At 39.6% G+C, this 26,321-nt stretch overlaps 1 protein-coding gene across 1 annotated transcript in view; it reads right to left on the bottom strand.

Moving 5' to 3' along the window:
- LOC136878881 (uncharacterized) overlaps positions 1-26,321 on the bottom strand; it is a 309,809-nt gene that overhangs the window by 249,240 nt on the left and 34,248 nt on the right. The window contains exon 2 of the mRNA XM_067152445.2: positions 3-221. Within this exon, the coding sequence (XP_067008546.1) occupies positions 3-221 (219 nt within the window). The remainder of the gene's footprint in view (positions 1-2; positions 222-26,321) is intronic.

Below are 26,321 nucleotides of genomic sequence, written 5' to 3'. Positions count from 1 at the left end.
ACCTGTTTGATACATTAGGATGAGGAATATAGAAATTTTTTGAGAAGGGTTGAAGTGCATTCATATCCCATCGAGGTTTCCGTAATTGTCCTCCTGGTTGTCTGCCTTTCAAACCACCCCCATATCCTCCTCCACCTCCTCCAACTCCCATACCACCAAATCTACCCCTCCGTTCTTCTCTGAAACCTCGTCGTTCACGATTCTGATCACGATCTCTGAACCTGAAAGAATGATAAACACAGCTATTCAAAACAGAAATAATTTTTCTTCACCTGAATAACAAACCAACATAATATATGCAATTATTTTCATAGTGGTCCATAGTAATATAATTACATTTAATAGAAATAAGGATTCCACCTAATCAACATATATTTATTTATATGTGACTAGTTTCAATCATATAATGACCATCCTCAGCCACTTATAACTAAAAATTGACAAAGCGTTAGACTTTGTATGTATACATAAGACAATAACAAAACTTACACATTAAAAATTGGGTGATATGCTCATGACTGTGTTGTGAAGTTGGATGTGTCTTAAAAAGTAAAATACTGTGTCTGGTGACATCACAACAGGTATAAATTCTTAAAATTAAAATTACTTCTAATGACATTCACATTATATAAAACAGTATTTTGATGGATGTCAAATTCACCCCATTTAATTAACTGAGTCTGTGACATCACCAGAATGGTCCAAAATACAAACCTTTTTTTCCCCTCCTATTCAATACCTTATTCAACCTCCCTGAGGGGATTAAAAGTTCATGTCTAATTTACTTACAAAACATATGATTGGCCCTTATTTATGGGCCATTTTCAGTGGACATTTTTAAGGTACAACATGTACTATACTGAGTTGAAAACAATCTAGACATAGTATAAAAATTCACAATCATGATACATTGCATATTAAAATTCACAAATAGTGGAGTTAGAAGTATTTTTTACAAATCTTGCATTTGGATAACAATCGTCAAATCTTGCCAAACTCTAATTCTAAATTGAGTCTTATAAAAGTGAGTTTGCAGTCTCATTTAAAAGAAAGGAAAAAGACTTAAATCATGTGATCATTTTTCCTGCATTATGTCAAAATTTATATTAAATGACTGCGTGTTCTGAAAGTAGATTCAGTTTATCCAAAACGGTAGTTTGAGAAAATGTATTCTCTTATCTTGCATGTATATTTGATTGTATTGACAAACATTGTTTTCTTGAGTGCATGCAGGCAATTCTTGATACTTGTTCTTAAGGTTGAAAGCCTTGGAGGTTTTTTTCAAAGTTAATTGTTGATATCTTTTCATTTTTAGCGCATAACACCAGGTGAGGCAAACAAATTTTACTACAAAAACACTAGCTTCATCACACACACCTTTTATGGCGAACTGTTGCCGACAACTACAAATCACACACAGCTAACAGTTCAAAGAATAAAAAAAAACAAGGTAGACCAATCGACTCAATTTCTTCAAGGAATAATACATCTGAGTTACCAACACATAACCTTAATATAGATTTCTTACAGCTAACAAGATACATATGTAAGATATTTATTTTTATGAGAAAATCACAGCATTCCAACATTAATAGAGCACTGTCAATGTTAATGATTCTGCCTGAAAGCCAAGAATAATGTTTTAATATATGGCTAAGGTTGTGTGTAATCTGGTCTTAGTTCAAAGGCAGTGTAATCTGGTCTTAGTTCAAAGGTAGAAGTGAAACTTATGTGAATCATTGTCTGTTACTAGATTTGCCTGTGCTCAGGCCTCCTGTTGTAGAACGCGTGATGATGGGAGACCTACTACTGTTCGTACTGGAACGACTTATTACAGGTAATGAACTTCATTCTAGTTCTGTATTGACTTAAAATATCTAAAATAAAATTCTAAAAGTTTAGTTGTATAAAGTCCACCTGTTCAACATACGTTTGCCATTTGATAAATGGTCTGTCTAAAAAGCTACATAGGACATGTTTTGACCTAACCTAGAGGTCATCATCAGCTAAAATAACAACGGTGGAAAACATATATACAAAAACAGTGATGCATAAATTTGAAATAAAATACAATCAACAAATGTAATGAAAATCTATGTTTAAAATGTTCATAGCTTCAATCTTGGACGAATTTAGTTGTAACAGGTGTGGGTCCAACCGTATTTAATACAGCTATTGGTTGGCTGGAGGAATACTTTAAACTTGTGAAGACTGTTAAATGTTGTTCTATTTGATATGCTTCTGAAAACTGAGTGAAATTTTAACATCCGTAAAATTTCTTCACAGAGAATAGAAGTATAGCCAGAATCTAAAATTGAAACCAAAAAGCCGAGTGTGAGAACGAAAATTGAAGTAGAAGTAAAAGATAACACGAAGAGTTGCAAAATATTACTCACTTCCTCTTTCCTCCATCCTGTGCTTGTATAGATCAGGTTGGATCAGTGTTGACCTCCACACTGACTGGCGACCGTTCTGATGTGTTGAATGGGGCAAACAGCAGGTGAGGGGAGGGAGAGTGAGTGGAAGGATATGAGGACAAACCAGTAATGCGTGTTGTGGCAGACTTAATTGAGCGTTGCTTTGGATCTTTCTTGATTATTGTGTCAGCCAGGATGTTCGTTTTTTCTTGGATATTATTAGGATTATAGATGGGATTGGATTTTTGATCGAGGTTTATATAAATATTTTCTAAAATGTTTAATTAATTTCCCTTTTTGATTATATGTAGGATTCTAGATCTTTTTCTATGGTGGAGAATAAGTGATTGTGATCTTTCACGTGTTCATTCATAGCAGAAAATCTTCTGTATTTAGCTGCATTAAAATCTTCTTTATTGCGGATTTGAAAGTTCCTCCCAGTCTGTCTGACATAACTGGCGTCCCACTGGGTACACATCAACTTGTAGACCCCCGATTGCAACTGTTTGTTGGATTTGATAAGTGTGTTTGTGTTATAGGATAGTTTAGAAGTAATGTTAGTTCTAAAGGCAGCATTGAGGTTCTGTTTATTTTATTTTTTTATGTTTGAAATTTTGTATATGTTACTGCTGTTGAAAATGAAGGTGACAAAGTCAGTATTCTCTTTCTTTTGTTTTTTAAGTGTGGTGGTGGGTTTATTTTTTATCTTATTGAGAACTCTGCCAACAAAACTGCTATTAAACCCATTAAGGCATTCTAAAGCGTGGATGGTGTTAATTTATTTTTTATAAGCTTTCTTGGACATAGGAATGTTCAAGGCTCTATATATCATAATATAAAAAGAGGCCTTTTTGTGAGATATTTTCACCATTATTGATCCATGTATCACCGACAGTACAACCCTCCATAATAAGCTAAAAACTTGAGACCCCTACATAAAATTCACGTTTGAATCGAAACAGATAGACCTTTAAATTGTCTAGATCTTAAAATTAGGAAAAGCGACATTATCATTATAGACTTATGCCTTTCAGCGTTCAGTCTGCAAGCCTCTGTGAATTTACTAAACGTCGCCACAATCCTCGATTTGCAACTAGTGTTGTGGCCTCATTTAATTATATACCTCTTATCTTTAAATCGTTAGAAACCGAGTCTAACCATAGTCGTCTTGGTCTACCTCTACTTCTCTTACCCTCCATAGCAGAGTCCATTATTCTCCTAGGTAACCTATCCTCCTCCATTCGCCTCACATGACCCCACCATCGAAGCCGGTTTATGCGTACAGCTCCATCCATCGAGTTCATTCCTAAATTAGCCTTTATCTCCTCATTCCAAGTACCCTCCTGCCATTGTTCCCACCTGTTTGTACCAGCAATCATTCTTGCCACTTTCATGTCTGTTACTTCTAACTTATGAATAAGATATCCTGAGTCCACCCAGCTTTCTCTCCCATAAAGCAAAGTTGGTCTGAAAACAGACCGATGTAGTTTTGCCTGGGAGCTCACTTCCTTCTTACAGAATACTGTTGATCGCAGCTGTGAGCTCACTGCATTAGCTTTACGACACCTTGATTCAATCTCACTATATTACCATCCTGGGAGAACACACAACCTAAATACTTGAAATTATCGACCTGTTCTAGCTTTGTATCACCCATCTGACATTCAATTCTATTGAATTTCTTACCTACTGACATCAATTTAGTCTTCGAGAGGCTAACCATACTCATTGCATCTATTTTCTAGTTCCCAGATATTAGACTGTAGGCTTTTGGCACAATCTGCCATTACGACCAAATCGTCAGCATAGGCCAAACTGCTTACTACATTTCCACCTAATTTAATCCCTCCCTGCCATTTTATACCTTTCAGCAGATGATCCATGTAAACTACGAACAGCAAAGGTGAAAGATTACAGCCTTGCCTAACCCTGAACCAAGAACTCATTCTACCATCAATTCTCACTGAAGCCCAATTGTCAACATAAATGCCTTCGATTGCTTTTAATAATCTGCATTTAATTCCATAGTCCCCCAGTATGGCAAACATCTTTTCCTCGGTAGCCTGTCATAAGCTTTCTCTAGATCTACAAAACATAAACACAACTGCCTATTCATCTCGTAGCATTTTTCAATTACCTGGCGCATACTGAAAATCTGATCCTGACAGCCTCTCTGTGGTCTGAAACCACACTGGTTTTCATCCAGCTTCCTCTCAACGACTGATCGCACCCTCCCTTCCAAGATGCCAGTGAATACTATGATTGGTATACTGATCAATGAGATACCTCGATAGTTGTTGCAATCCTTCCTGTTCCCTTGCTTATAGATAGGTGCAATTACTGCTTTTGCCCAATCTGAAGGTACCTTACCAACACTCCACGCTAATTTTACTACTCTATGAAGCCCTTTCATCCCTGCCTTCCCACTATACTTCACCATTTCAGGTTTAATTTCATCTATTCCTGCTGCCTTATGACAATGGAGTGTATTTACCATCCTTTCCACTTCCTCAAGCATAATTTCACCAACATCATTTTCCTCCTCCCCATTTGCTTGGCTGTTCACAACACCACCAGGATGATTTCCTTTTACACTGAGAAGATGTTCAAAATATTCCCTGCACCTCTCCAGTGATTCCCTGGGATCTATTATGAGTTCACCTGAATTACTCAAAACACTGTTCATTTCCTTTTCCCTCCCTTCCTAAGATTCTTTATTACTGTCCAGAAAGGTTTCCCTGCTGCTTGACCTAGCCTTTCCAAGTTGTTACCAAAATCTTCCCAGGACTTCTTTTTGGATTCAACAACTATTTGTTTCGCTCTGTTTCTTTCATCTACGTACCAATCCCTGTCTGCCTCAGCCCTTGTTTGGAGCCATTTCTGATAAGCCTTCTTTTTACGTTTACAGGCTGCTCTCACTTCATCATTCCACCAAGATGTTCGCCTTTTCCCATCTTTACACACAGTTGTTCCTAGGCATTCCCTTGCTGTTTCTACTACAGCATCCCTGTATGCCACCCATTCACTTTCTATATCCTGAACCTGCTTATTGTCTACTGTTCGAAACTTCTCACTAATCATATCCATGTACTTCCGTCTAATTTGCTCGTCCTGGAGATTTTCTACCCTTATTCGTTTGCAGACAGATTTCACTTTCTCTACCCTAGACCTAGAGATACTTAGTTCACTACAGATCAGATAGTGGTCTGTATCATCAAAAAATCCGCAGAAAACTCGTACATTCCTAACAGATTTCCTGAATTCGAAGTCTGATAAGATATAGTCTATTATGGATCTGGTACCCCTAGCCTCCCATGTGTAGCGGTGAATAGCCTTATGCTTGAAGAATGTATTCATAACAGCTAAACCCATACTAGCACAGAAGTCCAGCAAACGCTTCCCATTCCCATTAGCTTCCATATCTTCCCCACATTTACCAATCACCCTTTCGTATCCTTCAGTTCTATTCCCAACTCTCGCATTGAAATCGCCCATTAGCACTATTCTATCCTTGCTGTTGACCCTGACCACGATGTCACTCAATGCTTCATAAAACTTGTCAACTTCATCCTCATTCGCACCCTCACATGGTGAATACACGGACACAATTCTTGTCTTAATTCCTCCCACTGACAAATCTACCCACATCATTCGCTCAATTACGTGCCTAACAGAAACTATGTTGCGTGCAATGGTATTCCTGATAAAGAGCCCTACCCCAGACTCTGCCCTTCCCTTTCTAACACCCGTCAAGTACACCTTATAATCTATCTCTTCCTCATTATCTCCCCTTACCCGAATATCACTTACTCCTAGCACATCCAGATGCATTCTCTTTGCTGACTCAGCCAGTTCTACCTTCTTTCTTCCATAAGCCCCATTAATATTGATAGCTCCCCATCGCCAAGTTGTTTCCAAGGAGTCCCTTGCCTGTCGAATGGGAGTGGGACTCCATTACTCCCATAGGTCCGAGGCTTGCTTATAACGTTCTGAGTTCGGTAGATTCATGAAGCAGGATGCTACCCTACTTACACATAGTCCAAGTGAGGATCTCTCCTCTAACGGGTTATGAACCACCGGTGGATTGTATAGTCCTAGCCGCCTGAGCACAAGGAGGGCCAGGACTCAGAATATGTCCGAGATGCCCACTCCCATAGTAACTGGTATCCCGACTCTCAGGACCACTTACTAGGCCACTCAGCCGTTGCCCATGGTTCACGAACTAGGACGTGACTACAGTAACCCACAAACATGAACGACAATCAACTAAAATTTGAAACTTCAGAAAATCCACCCAGATAGCCAACATGATCAGACAAGATACACTGCACCCTGGCTCTCACAAAAAGACATCTTTTTATAGTATGATATATAGAGCCTTGAACATTCCTATGTCCAAGAAAGCTTATAAGAAATACATTAACACCATCCACACTTTAGCACACCTTAATGGGTTTAATAGCAATTTTGTTGGCAGAATTCTCAATAAGATAAAAAAATAAACCAACCATCACACTTAGCTGTCACCTTCATTTTCAACAGAATATTTTTGAAAAACAGAACCTGTGTTGCTTTTAGAACTAACAACACTACTACTAAACTTTTCTATAACACAAACACACTTAACAAATCCAACAAACATTTGCAATCAGGGGTCTACAAGTTGACATGTAACCAGTGTGACACCAGTTATTTCAGGCAGACTGGGAGGAACTTTTAAATCTGCTACAAAGAATATTTTAATGCAGCTAAATACAGAAGATTTTCTGCTATGAGTGAACACATGAAAGATCAAAATCACTCATTCTCCACCATAGATAAAGATCTAGAATCCTACATATAACCAAACAGGGAACTTTATTAAACATTTTAGAAAATACTTATACACTGACTGACAGAGCAAATGCAACACCAAGAAGGAGTGGTTCGAAAGGGATGAAAGTTGGGGAAAAAACAGACGGCACGGACGAATAATTGATGTTTATTTCAAACCGATATGCAGGTTACACAATGCGCACGGCATCGACTCAGTAGGATGTAGGACCACCGCGAGCGGCGATGCACGCAGAAACACGTCGAGGTATGGAGTCAATAAGAGTGCGGATGGTGTCCTGAGGGATGGTTCTCCATTCTCTGTCAACCATTTGCCACAGTTGGTCGTCCATACGAGGCTGGGGCAGAGTTTGCAAACGGCGTCCAATGAGATCCCACACGTGTTTGATTGGTGAGAGATCCGGAGAGTACGCTGGCCATGGAAGCATCTGTACACCTCGTAGAGCCTGTTGGGAGATGCGAGCAGTGTGTGGGCAGGCATTATCCTGCTGAAACAGAGCATTGGGCAGCCCCTGAAAGTACGGGAGTGCCACCGGCCGCAGCACATGCTGCACGTAGCGGTGGGCATTTAACGTGCCTTGAATACGCACTAGAGGTGACGTGGAATCATACGCAATAGCGCCCCAAACCATGATGCCGCGTTGTCTAGCGGTAGGGTGCTCCACAGTTACTGCCGGATTTGACCTTTCTCCATGCCGACGCCACACTCGTCTGCGGTGACTATCACTGACAGAACAGAAGCGTGACTCATCGGAGAACACGACGCGACGTTCCGCCATTCCCTCATCCAAGTCGCTCTAGCCCGGCACCATGCCAGGCGTGCACGTCTATGCTGTGGAGTCAATGGTAGTCTTCTGAGCGGACGCCACGCCGGGAGTGCAGGCCTCCTTCAACCAATCGACGGGAAATTGTTCTGGTCGATATTGGAACAGCCAGGGTGTCTTGCACATGCTGAAGAATGGCGGTTGACGTGGCGTGCGGGGCTGCCACCGCTTGGCGGCGGATGCGCCGATCCTCGCGTGCTGACGTCACTCGGGCTGCGCCTGGACCCCTCGCACGTGCCACATGTCCCTGCGCCAACCATCTTCGCCACAGGCGCTGCACCGTGGACACATCCCTATGGGTATCGGCTGCGATTTGACGAAGCGACCAACCTGCCCTTCTCAGCCCGATCACCATACTCCTCGTAAAGTCGTCTGTCTGCTGGAAATGCCTCCGTTGACGGCGGCCTGGCATTCTTAGCTATACACGTGTCCTGTGGCACACGACAACACATTCTACAATGACTGTCGGCTGAGAAATCACGGTACGAAGTGGGCCATTCGCCAACGCCGTGTCCCATTTATCGTTCGCTACGTGCGCAGCACAGCGGCGCATTTCACATCATGAGCATACCTCAGTGACGTCAGTCTACCCTGCAATTGGCATAAAGTTCTGACCACTCCTTCTTGGTGTTGCATTTGCTCTGTCAGTCAGTGTATAAACCTCGATCAAAAGCCCAGTCCCATCTACAATCTTAATGAAATCCAAGAAAAAGCAAACATCCTGGTTGACACAATAATCAAGAAAGATCTGAAGCAACGCTCAATTAAGTCTGTCGCAACATGCATTACTGGTCTGTCCTCCCATCCTTCCACTCACTCTCCCTCCCCTCACCTGCTGTTTTCCCCACCCAACACAAGAATGGTCACCAGTCAGTGTGGAGGTCAACACTGACCCAACCTTATATAAACAAGCACAGGGCTGGAGGAAAGAGAAATTGAGTAATATTTTGCAACTCTTCATATTATCTTCTACTTCTACTTTGTTTTGTTTTTTCCTCACACTTGGCTTTTTGGTTTCACTTTTAGATCCTGTAATAGGCCTACTTGTATTCTCCATGAAGAAACTTAATGGATTTTGAAACTTCACTCCATTTCCAGAAACATGACAAATGGAACAACATTTAACATTCTTCACAAGTTTAAAGTATCCCTCCAGCCAATATGGTTGGACTCCACACCTGTTACAACTAAATTCATCCAAGATTGAAGCTATAAACATTTTAAACATAGATTTTCATTACATTTGTTGATTGTATTTTATTTCAAATTTATGTATCATTGTTTTTGTATATTTCTTTCATCTGTGTTATTTTAGCTGATGACCTCTAGGCTAGGTCGAAACATGTCCAATGTATTTTTTTTAGAGAGACCATTTATCAAATGGCAAATGTGTATTGAACAGGTGGACTTTATACAACAAAAATTCTTTTAGAATTTTATCTTAGATAAAATGCAGGATGCGATGAAGGGGTTTCAGGTCATGCGTGTTAGGGGCCTGTTTACAAATGATTGGAATGGAAGTGTCAATTAGCATGCTTCTTGTTTTGCTTATTTTGTTTAAGTTTTGGAAGGGATTGCTGAATTGATCCATGCTAATGTACAGATTTTCTAAAATATTAAGCAAAGTCATTTTTGTCCTCATTTCAGGATTGTTAAATCTTGTTTTGTGTTGGTATATCTGTGATTGGTACTCATATGATGGGCGCTCATTGCGGATATCTTTTCTTCTTCCTTCGTTATGCCCATTCATAGAGCGTGTTTGAACTTGTTAGTTGGTTTGATGGTTTGTGCCTTCTTATCCTCCCAAAATCTCTTCATGAATGCACTGTGTTGCATCTTGCGTTCTGTCGACCACTTCCTACCAGTTGTCTTTTTTGGTTTCTCCCTAAATTTATGATTAGCTACTTTGGTTCTAAAAGCTCCACGATTTTCCATGATGTCGTCTGTAATATTTATTTCTTGGAGGTCCGCCTTAGTTTCTTCTAGCCATTTTATTTTGACCTTCTTTGAGTTGATTACTTTGAATAATCTTTTAGTTAGTCTGTCGCTGTTCATTCTGTAGATATGGCCATAGAAATTAAGGCGCCTTTTCCGTACAGCATCAGTAAACCTGTCGGTGAAGGAGTAGAGGTCCGCTGTTTTCCTCTTAATCCACATTCCATTTTCTCTCGTAGGACCATAAATTTTCCTGAGAATTTTCCGCTCCTGCTTTTCAATTTCTGTAATTTTAGAGTGACCACCTAAGCATATGGTTTCTGAGGCATATAAAGCTTCGGGCAATACAACTGTCTTGTAGTGTCGTAATTTTGCATTACGCGATATGACTCTTTCGTTGTAGTAATTCCACGTCAGTCTGTATGCCTTATGTAGTTTGGTGTTTCTTTCTACATTGGCACTACTGTCTAATCCTGATGGTAGTATAATTTCTCCAAGGTATTTGAAGGAGGGCACCTGTGAAATTGTGCCGTTTTCCATCTCTAGCGGAGTTCTTTTGCTATTTTGACGTAGATTTTCCATGTACTTGGTTTTCTCGTAGGATATCTGGAGGCCTGCCTTTGATGCTATATTGTGTAGTCTCTGTATGGCATACCTTGTTTCATCCTTGGTCTTAGTAATGACTGCGAGATCATCAGCAAATGCTAAACATTTCACATTGACCTTGCTTCCCAAATTTCCGATGTTCACACCCTTGATATCCTTTTCCCACTCTCTAATAACTTTGTCTAGAACTAAGTTAAACAGAATAGGGGAGATGCTGTCACCTTGACGAACGCCCGTACATATTTCAAAAGCCTCAGAGATTTCTCCAAGGATGCGGATATCTTTTATATTTCGTATATTTCATTCCAATCATTTGTAAACAAACCCCTAACACACCCTACCCACAACAGAGAAGACCTGTAAACCCTCCGTTGCATCCTGCCCGTCCCATTTCCACTCCCCACCCAATTCCCCCCGCTAGCTCCGCCACTCCACACATTATTTATTTATTTATTTATTTATTTATTTAGTAATTTATTTATTTATTTGGTAATACGAAGGTACACAGGCTAAGCCCAATTACGTTCCTTCATGACATATAGACTTTAAAGTGTAAATACATCAAACAAAAATAATAACAATAGTAACAATAATAGAAAGAAGTACAAAAGAAAACTAATAAGCAGAACACATTTTAAAATTATTACTATTCTACAAATGAAAACATAATAATATAGGCTACAGATCAACCATAGAAAATTACTAAACAAGTTAAAAAAAAAACCACAAATAAAAACTTATGAGTACCTAGCATTCCAGCAAAAAGGAATTTAATAATTATTTAGTAAAAAATGGCCTTTATTTGCTTATTGAACAACCTAGTGCCAGCAAATAAATCAACTTGTGCACTAATTGAATTATAAACTGACAATGTCTTGACTAGTGGTGAATTAGAGTGATGAACGCTTCTTGATCTTGGGATGTGAAATAATACTTGCTGTCGTGATGTTACTTGTGGTACGTGAAATGGGATGAAGGTAAGTAATTCTTGACAGTCAATATTTCCATTCAAAATTTTCCTCAATATATGTAATGATATTAATGTTGTCCTGTTTTTCAAAGACGTGAAATTGAACAAACTTCTTAAATAGTGGGTTGAAATGTCAAATGGACAAAATACATTGAAAGTTTTATAATATAAATATCTTAGAAATTTATTTTGTACAGTCTCAATGTGACGTGTTTGGTCCTTATAAAGGGGGTCCCAGATTACCGATGAATATTCTAACTTGCTTCGTACTAAACTCATAAATAATAACTTCAGGTTGAGTAAATAATTTGGAATTTCTAATAATAAAACCAAGCATCTTGTTAGACTGACCTATTTCTTTTGCAATATGGCTATTAAAAGTTAACTTGCAATCGAAAGTAATTCCTAGATCATTAACAGACGTTACAATTTCAAGTGTCGTTTCACCAATATAATATGTCGGATTTATATATTCCTTTTTCCTGGTAAATACCAGAACTTTACATTTTTTAACATTTAGGAATAATTTGTTGCTATCACACTATAATATAATATTATTAATATCCTGTTGCAAATCATTCACGTCACTGCATTTATATATGGTCTTATATAACTTAACGTCGTCAGCAAATAACAAACAATCAGAGGAACGAACCATTCCAGGCAAATCATTAACCATAATGAGAAATAGGAGAGGCCCAAGATTGGAACCTTGTGGCACACCTGAACAACTTACAAAACTATGTGAAATTTCACTTTTAAAATAAACAGATTGCTGCCTATATTTTAAATAGGAACTTAATAGTTGAAGTAATGATTTAGAAACTCCAAACTGATGCAGCTTTATCAAAAGAATTTTGTGGTTCACTTTATCAAAGGCCTTTTCTAGATCCATGTATATTACATCGGTTCTTCTATTTGTGTCTAATGCATTATCATAGATTATGAATTTCATTATGGTCCGTTCTCTATCCTTCAATAACTCCACACAATGACAAGCCGTACAAACAAGAACGGCAATTGGTCTCCCATCATCACACATTCTACTACAGGAGGCCTGAACACAGGCGAATCTAGTACAGACAAAGACGCACGTACGTTTCACTTCTACCTTTGAACTAAGAACAGATTACACACAACCTTAGCTATATATTAAAACATTATTCTTTGCTTACAGGCAGAATCATTAACATTGACAGTGCTCTATTAATTTTGAAGAAACCTCCTCCATTAACAGAGGCTTGTGAATTTCAGAACAAGTATCAAGAATTGTCTGCACACACTCAACAATGTTTGCCAATACAATCAAATATACATGCAAGATAAGAGCATACATTTTCTCAAACTATCATTTTGAATTAAGTGAATCTACTTCCAGAACATACAATTATATATATAAAATAAGTTTTGTCTGTACATTGCTCAGAATTTGAAAAGAATGGTATTTCTGTATCGGTCGTGTCCATAGTAGCAAGGAAATGCACTTTTTAATTTTCCTTAATTTCTGTCTGTCTGTCTGTCTGTCTGTCCGTATGTATGCACACGCATCACGAGAAACTGGCTGAAGAGAATTTAATGAAAATCGGTATGTAGTGTCTGGGAATAAGTCACTACAATCTAGGCTATTAATACTTATTCACGCTGAGAGAAATGGTAGTTTAGGGGAAGGCCTAAAATTTAATTCTCAAATATTTATCTTATTAGTGACCCTATCTTACTGAAAATCGGTATGCAAAGTTGGGAAATAAGTTGCTACAATCTAGGTCATAAATAATCGTATTCAATGTGAAAGAAATGGTAGTTTAGGGGAAGGCCTAAAATTTAATTCTCAAATATTTATCTTATTAGCGGTCCTATCTTACAGAAAATTGCTACAATCTAGATCATAAATAATCTTATTCATGTTGAAAGAAACGGTAGTTTAGGGGAAGACCTAAACTTAAATTAGTGGTCCTATCTTAATGAAAATCTGTATGCAAAGTCGGGAAATAAGTCGTTACAACCTAGGCCATAAATGATTTTATTCACGCTGAGCGGAATGGTAGTTTAGATAAATATTACTGAAGTTATACAGTATTAGATTTCCAATCATTTATGTCTTATACATTTTTACTGTACCGACTATGATAACAGACATATTCATGAATTTGGATTTTTGTTGCTAACTCCATATCAGCGCCAAGTCACGAGAAAATGGGTAAACAGAATTTAATGAAAATAGTTATGTAAACTCGGGGAATAAAGAACTGCAGTCTACGCTATAAATAATTTCATAAGACGCCCTAATATCACAGAGTCAAAAGAAAACTAAATGGGAATACAGAAAGTTCATAACATTGAACAACAATAACATCAAATGGACCATAGTTTGTTGTGATGTGCTTTGGGTCTTCTGTTGCCAGTCATGTCCGATAGATGGGATTACTGCTGTATACAGAGTATTATTTTTTTAAAGTTTGCTTTACGTCGCACCGAGACAGATAGGTATTATGGCGACGATGGGATAGGAAAGGGCTATAAGTGGAAAGGAAGGGGCCCTGGCATTGAGCTGCAGCATTTGCCTGGTGTGAAAATGGGAGACCACGGAAAACCATCTTCAGGGCTGTCAACAGTGGTTTTCGAACCCACTACCTCCCAGATGCAAACTCACAGCTGCGCGCCCCTAACTGCACGGCCAACTCGCCCAGTCGTACTGAGTATAACAGCCTGCCTGAATATTGGCGGGAAGTAGCTGTGGAGTTAGATAACTTTCTTCTTAAGCATGCCATTCCTCTGGTTCATAAATTTTCTGATACTACTGGTACGTAACACACTGGTTCATCATAGCATTCAAGCTATTCAATCCCTACCCTGAGGCACTGAATGGAATGAGCAGTGTGTATATTTAAGGACACAATGGCAGAGGAGTGTTCACGGCTGTCTGAGGCCTGGTCATTCCAGCGCTGGAACTTTGGAGTGTTAGATGGGCATCATAGTACTGTTCATTAAAATTGAGAAAAAGTGGTTTTTTTTATTTACATACATACATAATCATTATAGACTGTTATGCCTTTCAGCGTTCAGTCTGCAAGCCTCTGAGAATTTACTAAACGTCGCCACAATCCTCGATTTGCAACTAGTGTTGTGGCCTCACTTAGTTCTATACCTCTTATCTTTAAATCGTTAGAAACAGAGTCTAACCATCGTCGTCTTGGTCTCCCTCTACTTCTCTTACCCTCCATAACAGAGTCCATTATTCTCCTAGGTAACCTATCCTCCTCCATTCGTCTCACATGACCCCACCACCGAAGCCGGTTTATGCGTACAGCTTCATCCATCGAGTTCATTCCTAAATTAGCCTTTATCTCCTCATTCCGAGTACCCTCCTGCCATTGTTCCCACCTGTTTGTACCAGCAATCATTCTTGCTACTTTCATGTCTGTTACTTCTAACTAATGATTAAGATATCCTGAGTCCACCCAGCTTTCGCTCCCGTAAAGCAAAGTTGGTCTGAAAACAGACCGATGTAAAGATAGTTTTGCCTGGGAGCTCACTTCCTTCTTACAGAATACTCCTGATCGCAACTGCGAGCTCACTGCATTAGCTTTACTACACCTTGATTCAATCTCACTTACTATATTACCATCCTGGGAGAACACACAACCTAAATACTTGAAATTATCGACCTGTTCTAGCTTTGTATCACCAATCTGACATTCAATTCTGTTGAATTTCTTACCTACTGACATCAATTTAGTCTTCGAGAGGCTAATTTTCATACCATACTCATTGCACCTATTTTCAAGTTCCAGGAGATTAGACTGCAGGCTTTCAGCACAGTCTGCCATTAAGACCAAGTCGTCAGCATAGGCCAAACTGCTTACTACATTTCCACCTAACTGAATCCCTCCCTGCCATTTTATACCCTTCAGCAGATGATCCATGTAAACTATGAACAGCAAAGGTGAAAGATTACAGCCTTGCCTAACCCCTGTAAGTACCCTGAACCAAGAACTCATTCTACCATCCATTCTCACTGAAGCCCAATTGTCAACATAAATGCCTTTGATTCGATTTTAATAATCTACCTTTAATTCCATAGTCCCCCAGTATGGCGAACATCTTTTCCCTCGGTACCCTGTCATATGCTTTCTCCAGATCTACGAAACATAAACACAACTGCCTATTCCTCTCGTAGCATTTTTCAATTACCTGGCGCATACTGAAAATTTGATCCTGACAGCCTCTCTGTGGTCTAAAACCACACTGGTTTTCATCCAACTTCCTCTCTACGACTGATCGCACCTTCCCTTCCAAGATGCCAGTGAATACTTTACCTGGTATACTAATGAATGAGATACCTCGATAGTTGTTGCAATCCTTCCTGTTTCCTTGCTTGTAGATAGGTGCTATTACTGCTTTTGTCCAATCTGAAGGTACCTTAACAACACTCCACGCTAATTTAACTACTCTATGAAGCCATTTCATCCCTGCCTTCCCACTATACTTCACCATTTCAGGTCTAATTTCATCTATTCCTGCTGCCTTATGACAATGGAGTTTATTTACTATCCTTTCCACTTCCTCAAGCATAATTTCACCAACATCATTTTCCTCCTCCCCATGAGCTTGGCTGTGTGCAACACCACCAGGATGATTTCCTTTTACATTGAGAAGATGTTCAAAATATTCCCTCCACCTCTCCAGTGATTCCCTGGGGTCTATTATGAGTTCACCTGAATTACTCAAAACACTGTTCATTTCTTTTTTCTCTCCCTTCCTAAGATTTTTTATTACTGTCCAGAAAGGTTTCCCTGCTGCTTGACCTAGCCTTTCCAGGTTATTACCAAAATCTTCCCATGACTTCTTTTTGGATTCAACAACTATTTGTTTCGCTCTGTTTCTTTCATCTACGTACCAATCCCTGTCTGCCTCAGCCCTTGTTTGGAGCCATTTCTGATAAGCCTTCTTTTTACGTTTACAGGCTGCTCTCACTTCATCATTCCACCAAGATGTTCGCCTTTTCCCATCTTTACACACAGTTGTTCCTAGGCATTCCCTTGCTGTTTCTACTACAGCATCCCTGTATGCCACCCATTCACTTTCTATATCCTGAACCTGCTTACTGTCTACTGTTCGAAACTTCTCACTAATCATATCCATGTACTTCTGTCTAATTTCCTCGTCCTGCAGATTTTCTACCCTTATTCGTTTGCAGACAGATTTCACTTTCTCTACCCTAGGCCTACAGATACTTAGTTCACTACAGATCAGATAGTGGTCTGTATCATCGAAAAATCCGCGAAAAACTCTTACATTCCTAACAGATTTCCTGAATTCAAAGTCTGTTAAGATATAGTCTATTATGGATCTGGTACCCCTAGCCTCCCATGTGTAGCGGTGAATAGCCTTATGCTTGAAGAATGTATTCGTAACAGCTAAACCCATACTAGCACAGAAGTCCAGCAAACGCTTCCCATTCCCATTAGCTTCCATATCTTCCCCCACATTTACCAATCACCCTTTCATATCCTTCAGTTCTATTCCCAACTCTCGCACTGAAATCGCTCATTAGCAGTATTCTGTCCTTGCTGTTGACCCTGACCACGATGCCACTCAATGCTTCATAAAACTTGTCAACTTCATCCTCATCTGCACCCTCACATGGTGAATACACGGACAATTCTTGTCCTAATTCCTCCCACTGACAAATCTACCCACATCATTCGCTCAATTACGTGCCTAACAGAAACTATGTTGCGTGCAATGGTATTCCTGATAAAGAGCCCTACCCCAGACTCTGCCCTTCCCTTTCTAACACCCGTCAAGTACACCTTATAATCTATCTCTTCCTCATTATCTCCCCTTACCCGAATATCACTTACTCCTAGCACATCCAGATGCATCCTCTTTGCTGACTCAGCCAGTTCTACCTTCTTTCTTCCATAAGCCCCATTAATATTGATAGCTCCCCATCGAATTCCATTTCGTTCGCCAAGTTGTTTCCAAGGAGTCCCTCGCCTGTCAAATGGGAGTGGGACTCCATTACTCCCATAGGTCCGAGGCTTGCTTAAAGTGTTCTGAGCTCGGTAGATTCATGAAGCAGGATGCTGCCCTACTTGCACATAGTCCAAGTGAGGATCTCTCCTCTAACGGGTTATGGACCACCGGTGAATTGTATAGTCCTAGCCGCCCGAGCACAAGGAGGGCCACGACTCAGAATATGTCCGAGATGCCCACTCCCATTCCATAGCAACTGGTATCCCGACTCTCAGGACCACTTACTAGGCCACTCAGCCGTTGCCCATGGTTCACGAACTAGGACGTGACTACAGTAACCCACAAACATTTGAGCGAGTATTTTATATGAAACATTGCTTTTAAACCTTACATTCCTACTGACGAATTTGTAATGGCCTAAGTTAAATGTAGTTAGAAAAACCACAAAGACAGTCTTTCTGAGAATCCTGTAGCGGAGCATGGGTACATCAGCTAGTTTAATATAAATTTTGGCACAATATATGAAAAATATATGATTTAATCTTTTTTTAATGAGACTGCAAACTCACTTTTATAAGACTCAATTTAGAAATAGAGTTTGCCAAGATTTGACAAATGTTATCCACATGCAAGATTTGTTCAAATCTTTTAACTCCACTATATGTGAATTTTAATATGTAGTATATCATAATTGTGAATTTTTATACTATGTCTAGAATTTTTCAACTTAGTATAGTACAAGTTGTACATTAAAAATGTTCCTGAAGATGGCATATAAATAAGGGACAAAACATGTATGTTTTTTAAGTAAATTTGACATGAACTTTTAACCCTCTCAGGGATGTTAAATAAGATATTGAATAGGAGCAAAAAAATAATGACTTATACAGTACTTTGTACAATTCAGCACTGTCAATACGGATCATGAAGTTTATGCTATATAACATCACCAGATGCGAAATTTTACTTTTTTAAGACGCATCAAACATCACAACAAAACTCATGAAGCACATCACCCAATTTTTAATGTATAAGTTTTGTCACTGTCTTATGTATACATCCAAAGTCTAATGCTTTGTCAATTTTTAGTTAAGTAGCTGAAGATGATCATTATATGATTGAAACTAGTCCCACAATGTGATATATATATATAATCACAAAAATAAATATGCATTGATTAGGTGGAGTCTTTATTTCTATTTATTGTAACTACAAACCAACATAGGACGATTCAAAAAGTTACAATCACGCATATGGATCATTTTTGCATATATTTTGTGTCATAAATGTCACATGTGAGTCTTCAATATTTTCATTGTTAAACTAATTTAAGTTGTTTGTAAACAATCTTATTTCTTTAGTTTTACAAGTACAATAGAAGTATTCAAGAATATTTCTTTAGCTGTGTGATAACATAGGATCTTCCACCAAAACAATGCACTACTTCACTTCTGCTTTAAATTGTGCATTTTCTAGGGTATTTACCTCGAGCCTCTTTCACTCTTTATTCTTTTTTTTTTTTTTAATGATATTTATTCGGGGCGTCGACCTAACAAGATCTTTTGCCCCTACTTTGCAACATATATTATGAACCTGCGTGTATTTGGAAACAGCGGAAGTGTAAAGTGTTGAATGTGAGGAAAGGAACATTATGGACAACACAAACACCCAGTCCCCAGGCCAGGGATATTAATCATTTACAATTAAAAACCGCTGACCCGGCGAGGAAACGAACCCAGGGCCGCCGGATGACAGGCGGACGCGTTGCCCTCTACACCGCGGGGCCGGACCTCTTTATTCTTACTTTATAGACCAGTTGAAACACCTAACACTACCAATGCAAAAATTTCTAAAATGAGATGAGTGACTGATGCATTTTCACAGAATAGTAATACAGACAGGGATCCACAAATGCAGCCATACAGAGCTTCCAACACTGATAAAGTGGTTTTCTAACAAAACATCTACGTTTTTTTTAACTGGAACAATGTCAACGGTCAGTAAGGAAATAAAGGTAAATAAGATTACAAGCAATTTTTTTTTTTTTTTTTTTTTTTTTTCTTTTCAGGATCCTAGAGTAACAGTTAATAAATATAGTCATTTGAATCTGCCTGCTCCATCTGAACTGTCCCTACCAAGGTATGCATGCTCTTATCTTGGCCATATGTGTAATTTTACCAGTTTTCTTCAAAATGATTGTCATTAGCTAAAATATATGCTTCCAGCCTTTCAGGTAAAGATCACTACATATGAAGTAACATTTCTGAAGAAATATCAGAGTAGGCTGCTTCACTATATAGCATTCATGTCTTCCAATTTAATCAGCATGTTCTTGTAGAGTTCTTTTAGCTCTCCCTACAGAAAGAACTGAGTGGTGTCAAATCGGGCCAAAAGTCTGACCAGCTTGCAGGTACTATTCACCCAATCCATTGAAGTGGAAACATTTGGTTGAGACAATCTGTATATCCTGCATTATGAACTAGGCTTCCACCATGCTCTTCATGCATGTTCTTCCTCATCTACAACTAACTAAATGCCCTCTAATGTAGTTTAAGTTCATATTTTAGGCAGGTTTCATACTTGTTGGAATTCAGGGAGCCAGTGTTCCATCTGTGAAAAATGGTCCTGTGAGTTAACGGTCCATTATCCCGCACCAAACACTTGCACTCCGTGAACAATAATGTTCCATTTGGCAAAGCTAATGGGGACTGTTTATTGACCAATAGTACATGTTTTAAAGGTTGACCTGGTCACAATTTGTAAATGCTGTTTCGTCAGTAAACAAGATACTGTATATGACAAATCAGGTATATCATGTCTTAATACCTGCAAAGATTAACATAATTCTGGAAACTGTTCTTGTGTAGCTCTGGACAGGGAGATTTATGATGTAGATGAACCTTATTGTGCAGAATGCAGTACGTAGTCCAGGAGGGCATATATAGCAAGTGGAGATGCAATTCTCCCCTAGTACGTCGGCACTGCATTGTACTTATCACATGTATAGCTTGCAGTGGTGTCGCTACCGGCGTGCTAGCCAGCCAGTGTCTTGGGAAGGTGCGGTAACCAACTGACGAGCCCATGCCGCACTGGGGCGAACACTGATAATTTTTACAATTGAGTTTCCTGAATTTTATTTAGCTATGTCAATCGGAAGCCATATTTTTGGTCATGCTAGCCAGGGAGGGCAAATATAGCAAGTGAAGATGCAATTCTCCCCTAGTACGTCGGCACTGCATTGTGCTTATCACATGTATACAGAGGTACCAACCTTTGAAGCGGATTATCAGTAATCTCCTTCTGCCCTCGAGAAAAATTTAGAGTCAAGTCCAAAGCACGCTCCTTCCTTCTTGATAATGACACCCCTTTTGCCCTTCCCTCTAGCAATCTATTCGAAAGTATATCATATTACACAATAACATTTGCATACAACCTTTTCATTCTGTGATAAAATATTCCTTGTAGCTTGTTTCTCATGCAGCAGCTGCATTTCACTGTAGTTTTTCTTGAAGCATCCTTCCCACTGTGATGACATTTTCATCTTCTGAACTATAAGCGATTCCAGTGCAGATGTGCTTAATGTAGGCCTCACTTCTTTCTCAATCTTTCTGTCAACTGTCAGGTACACTTAACACAGCAAATACAACATTACTGAAGGATTTATAGTGAAAAGAGCATCGCCTGAGCTCCCTCATTCACAACGAATTTTACAATGCTTATGGGTAGCAAAAGGAACTCATGATCGAATAAGTATCGTTGCCAACTCACAAGCATTGAAACAGGGATGATTTAGGAGAAAAGGCTCGAAAGGATTGAACAGTTTTCCTTCTTTTCTTTTTTCCGTAGAAAATTATTTTTCGTGATAATGTCAAATTCTCCGTAAATTCTTCGACCATAATCCCGTCATCATAAGGTGAAATCCGTAATAATTACAGACAATCCGTAATAGTTGGCACCTCTGTGTATAGCTTGCAGTGGTGCCGCTACCGGCGTGCTAACCGGCCAGTGTCTTGGGCAGGTGCGGTATCCAACTGACGAGCCCATGCCGCACTGGGACAAAACACTGGTAATTTTTTACAATTAAGTTTCCTGAATTTTATTCAGCTATCTCAATCGGAAGCCATATTCTGAGTATGTAGTATATTTGCCAATTCCCCTTGTGATATCCTGGAAGAAAATGTGTGGACCTATAGTAGCAATACCTGAAGCATTAATTTTACCCTCATCCAGTCACTTATTAGTTTCAGAAGGTATACGAGTTGTTGCACCTCCAGTTATCCGTAGTTGATTAAAGAAATTCACAAATAGTCATCAGGATAGTAAACATCTGCCTTGACATCACTCAGTGTACACATTGCAAGAAAGCACAGCAGTCTTCTTCTTCTTCTTCTTCTTCTTCTTCTTGTGCCATGTCCTCGCAGAACGTTGGCGATCAGTAGCATGATCTGTTGTTTGTTCATAGCTGTTCTGAACAGAGTAAGCTTTGTCACCCCAAACCACTGGCTCAAGTTGCCGAGCCATGATGTCCTACTTCTCCCCGGACCACGTTTTCCATTAATTTTCAATTGGAGTATTACTTGCAGAAGGTGGTATTTAGAGTTCCGCATCATATGACCAAAGTATTCTAGTTTCCTTCTCTTGATGGTAGTGAGAATTTCTAGTTCTTTGTTCATACGGTGCAAAACATCTATATTGGTCATTTTAGCTGTCCAAGGTATCTTCAGCATCCTTCGGTACGTCCACATTTCAAATGCTTGCAATCTCTTGCACATGGTCTCAGTGTCCATGCCTCAACGCCATATAACAGAATGCTGAAAACGTAGCACCGGAGTAGTCGTGTCCGTAGTAAAATAGAAAGGTCATGGCTTGTCAAAAGTTTCCTAAGTCTCTGAAAAGAAGTTCTGGCCTGCTTAATTCTGCATCGGATCTCGTGAGTAAGGTCCCAGTCATCATTGATGTGACATCCCAGGTATTTAAATGTTGCTACTCTTGTGATCTGTTCCTTCGCTGTTGTGAGATTACCTCGAATGCCATCTTCTTTGCTACTTATAACCATCCACTTGGTCTTCTTTATATTAGGCTTCAAGCCCATTGCGCTGCTGGCTTCAGTGACAGCATTAAGTAGTTCCTGTAGATCCTGGAGATTGGTTGCAAGTAGCACAGTGTCATCGGCGTACCTGATGTTATTTATGATGAAACCATTAACCACAATTCCTTGAGTCTTTCCGTAAAGAGCATCTCAAAAAATCTTTTCTGAACAGATGTTGAAAAGCATGGGGGAAAGAATACAGCCTTGGCGAACTCCTTTCATAATTGAGACTTCTTCCGAGACACGACCATCAACTCTTATGCCAGCACACTGGTTCCAGTAGAGATTACCAATAATACGAATGTCCCATCCATCAAGTCCTAATTCCCGAAGAATGTTCATAAGTTCATCATGGCGGACTATATCGAAAGCCTTTTCGTAATCGATGAAACAAGCAAAAACATTGACATTGACATCTCTGCACTGTTGGACTAATACCTGCAGACTGAATAATGCCTCTCTAGTACCAAAACCATGTCTGAAGCCAAACTGCGAGGTTCTGATATTCTCCTCACATTTATGATAAATTCTTGCATGCAAGACTTTTAGGAATACTTTCAGAACATGGCTCATCAGTCTTTCTACATTATCCATACTCGAAACCATGTTAGCTTTTACAGAACATATAAATATTTTGTGGGTTTTTTTTAAGTACAATTTTGTTTTGCGTCCCACCAATTATGCGCTAGGAAAGATTTTTGTTTTTTTTTACAAGTTGCTTTACGTCAGACTGACACAGATAGGTCTGATGGCAACGATGGGACAGGAAGGGGCTAGGAGTGGGAAAAGTAGGCGACCGTGGCCTTAATTAAGGCACGCCCCCGGCATTTACCTGATATTAAAATGGGAAACCATGTGAAACTATGGGAAACCATATCCAGGATGACTTATTTCAATACATTAACACCAAGTACCGACTAGGAAGTCTCAACGTAATCCATATAAAGGAAAAGAAAACAAACATGAACGTACACATCGGTACTATTCTAGTAGTGATAGTTCAGATGGAGCAGACAACACTCAGAACATCCAAATGACAATCATTCATTAATTATTTGCACTAGAAATAAGTAAAAAAAAAAAATTTAAAATGTTTAAATGTTTAAATGTCACTGCGATTCTTATATTATCTACTGTACTTCAATTTTCTTAATATGAAAAGGCATTGTTCCAGTTGAAAAGAAAAACTCATATTAGAAAATCACTTTATGAGCACTGTTGGAAGCTTTGCATGTTTCTGAGCACCTATTTGTACTTCCATTCCATAAAAAATGGCACAAAATGCAAGTATTCATGTAGTTTGTTTTTTTTTTTCTTCAGGGTGAAGTCTACATTTTTTTGTCACATGAGAGTCCTGATGTGCTGAACAGTCACTCAGAAAAGACTGTTGCTGGTGGTATACGTAAATATTTCATAGCTAATTTTCTCAGTTTTGAAATTTCATAATACAGTAATTGTTTTCCAATAAGAGAAAGAGAGGATAACATATCTTTGAGGTATGTAGTGATTTTTTCTTGGGAAAGTGTTCAGCAACAATGAATTTGATGTGCCATTTTCTTGCATAATGCTGCAATGTTAGCACCACATTACCGGGCAATTTCTTTAGTTTTAGAGATAAAATATAAATTTATTTACTACAACTACTTTGAGCAAGTTACTACACACATCAAAAAAAGTGTTGCAACTCCTCGGTTCCAAGATCGCCGGAACACTGACGCTGAAAGTTTATATTGCATCCCTTTGACTGTTCCTAGATGCCACTAAAACTGCCCAAAGGTGCAAACAACCATGCATGATCAGGGCCTATTAGACTGAGTGCGTACAACAGCCATCAGTTCCAGTCATTGCACCAGGAAGAAGGTACACTGCTCGCGTTGTCTGTAATTCTGCCATGCTTAGAAGGTCAATACCGCAGTTTGATGTATCCGCATTGTTACATTATGTCAGGAGGGTCTCTCATCAGGGGAAGTTTCCAGACATCTCCGAGTGAACCAAAGCGATGTTGTTCGGACAAGGACGAGGTACAGAGATGCAGGAACTGTCGATGACATGCCTCACTCAGTACGCCCAAGGGTCACGAATGCAGTGGATGACCGCTGCTTACGGATTTCAGCTTGGAGGAACCCTGAACACAACTCCACCATGCTGAATATTGTGTTTAATGCAGCCATAGGACGTTGTGTTTCGACTCAAACACTATGCAATAGACTGCATGATGTGCACCTTCAGTTACGACGTCCATAGCGAGGTCCACCTTTGCAACCTAGACACCATGCAGTGCGGTACAGATGGGCCCAACAATATGCTGAATGGACCTGTCAGAATTGGCATCTCGAGTTCTCTTCACGGATGAGTGTCGCATATGCCTTCAACCAGACAATCGTCGAAGATGTGTTTGGAAGCAGTCCGGTCAGGCTGAACGTCGTAGACACACTGTCCAGTGAGTGCAGCAATGTGGTGGTTCCCTGATGTTTTGGAGTGGCATCATATGGGGCCGACATACGCCAGTGGTGGTCATGAAGGCACCAAAACAGCTATACGATACAGAAGCGACATCCTCCGACCTATAGTACAACCATATCGGCAGCATTTTGGAGTGGCATTCGTCTTCAAGGATGACAATTCTCTCTCTCATCCTGCACATCTTGTGAACGAGTTCCTTCATGATAAAGATATCGCTCGACTAGAGTGGCCAACATGTTCTCCAGACGTGAACATGCCTGGGATACATTTAAAAAGACTGGTTTTGGAGAAGATGACCCACCAACCAGAGATCTATGCCGAATCGCCGTTGAGGAGTGGGTCAATCTGGATCAACAGTGCTTTGGTGAACTAGTGGATAGTATGCCACGCCGAATACAGGCATGCATCAGTGCATGAGGATGACCTACTGGGTATTAGAGGTACTGGTGTATGCTGCCATCTGGGCCACAACTTCAGAAAGGCTAGCTGTATGATTGAAAAACTTGCAATTTGTGGTTTTCATGTGCAATAAAGAGAGCTGAAATGTTGGTTGTGTATATATCTATATTCCATTTGTTTGTAAAGGTTAAAGACATCTTAGCACAAAGGTGATGCAAAACTTTTTTTTGATGTGTGTGTTAAGTTCCTCTCCCAGGTTGAGCCATGTTTCAATATTCTTTGTCAAGGCGCCCAATGTACCACTACTCAATCCGAGGTAACTAAGTGTCCCCAGGCAGATAAACTCAACTACGAAGGTGGTCACTGTGCCTCACTTTATACAGTCTCTCCTCCCGCTGGCTACCACAAGTCCAGGAGTCATCTTACACACAATATACTTTACGTCGCACCGACATAGATAGGTCTTATGGCGACGATGGGATAGGAAAGGCCTAGGAGTGGGAAAGAAGCGGCCATGGCCTTAAGGTACATCCCCAGCATTTGCCTGGTGTGAAAATGGGAAGGGGTCATCTTGAAACACCTGAACACACCTCCTGCTTGACAGTCAGCAGGAAGTTTCCAGTGCTGTTATGTAACTTGAGGGTTCATCCTATATTTTCATGGTCTGACCAGCATATAGGTAGTTTGTGTATAACAGGCAACCAAAAATTTCCAATTTTGTAGCCTTCCTCTAATTTCATATTGTTTAGGAGTTTTCTTAATTTCCATAGTCTTCGGATTTTTATTTCAAGTTTCCGAAGCACAGA

The sequence above is a fragment of the Anabrus simplex genome, chromosome 8 (assembly GCF_040414725.1).
Source record: "Anabrus simplex isolate iqAnaSimp1 chromosome 8, ASM4041472v1, whole genome shotgun sequence".
Classification (NCBI taxonomy): domain Eukaryota; kingdom Metazoa; phylum Arthropoda; class Insecta; order Orthoptera; family Tettigoniidae; genus Anabrus; species Anabrus simplex.
Note: the sequence above shows the minus strand (reverse complement) of the source record. Positions and strands in the feature narration are given on the sequence as shown.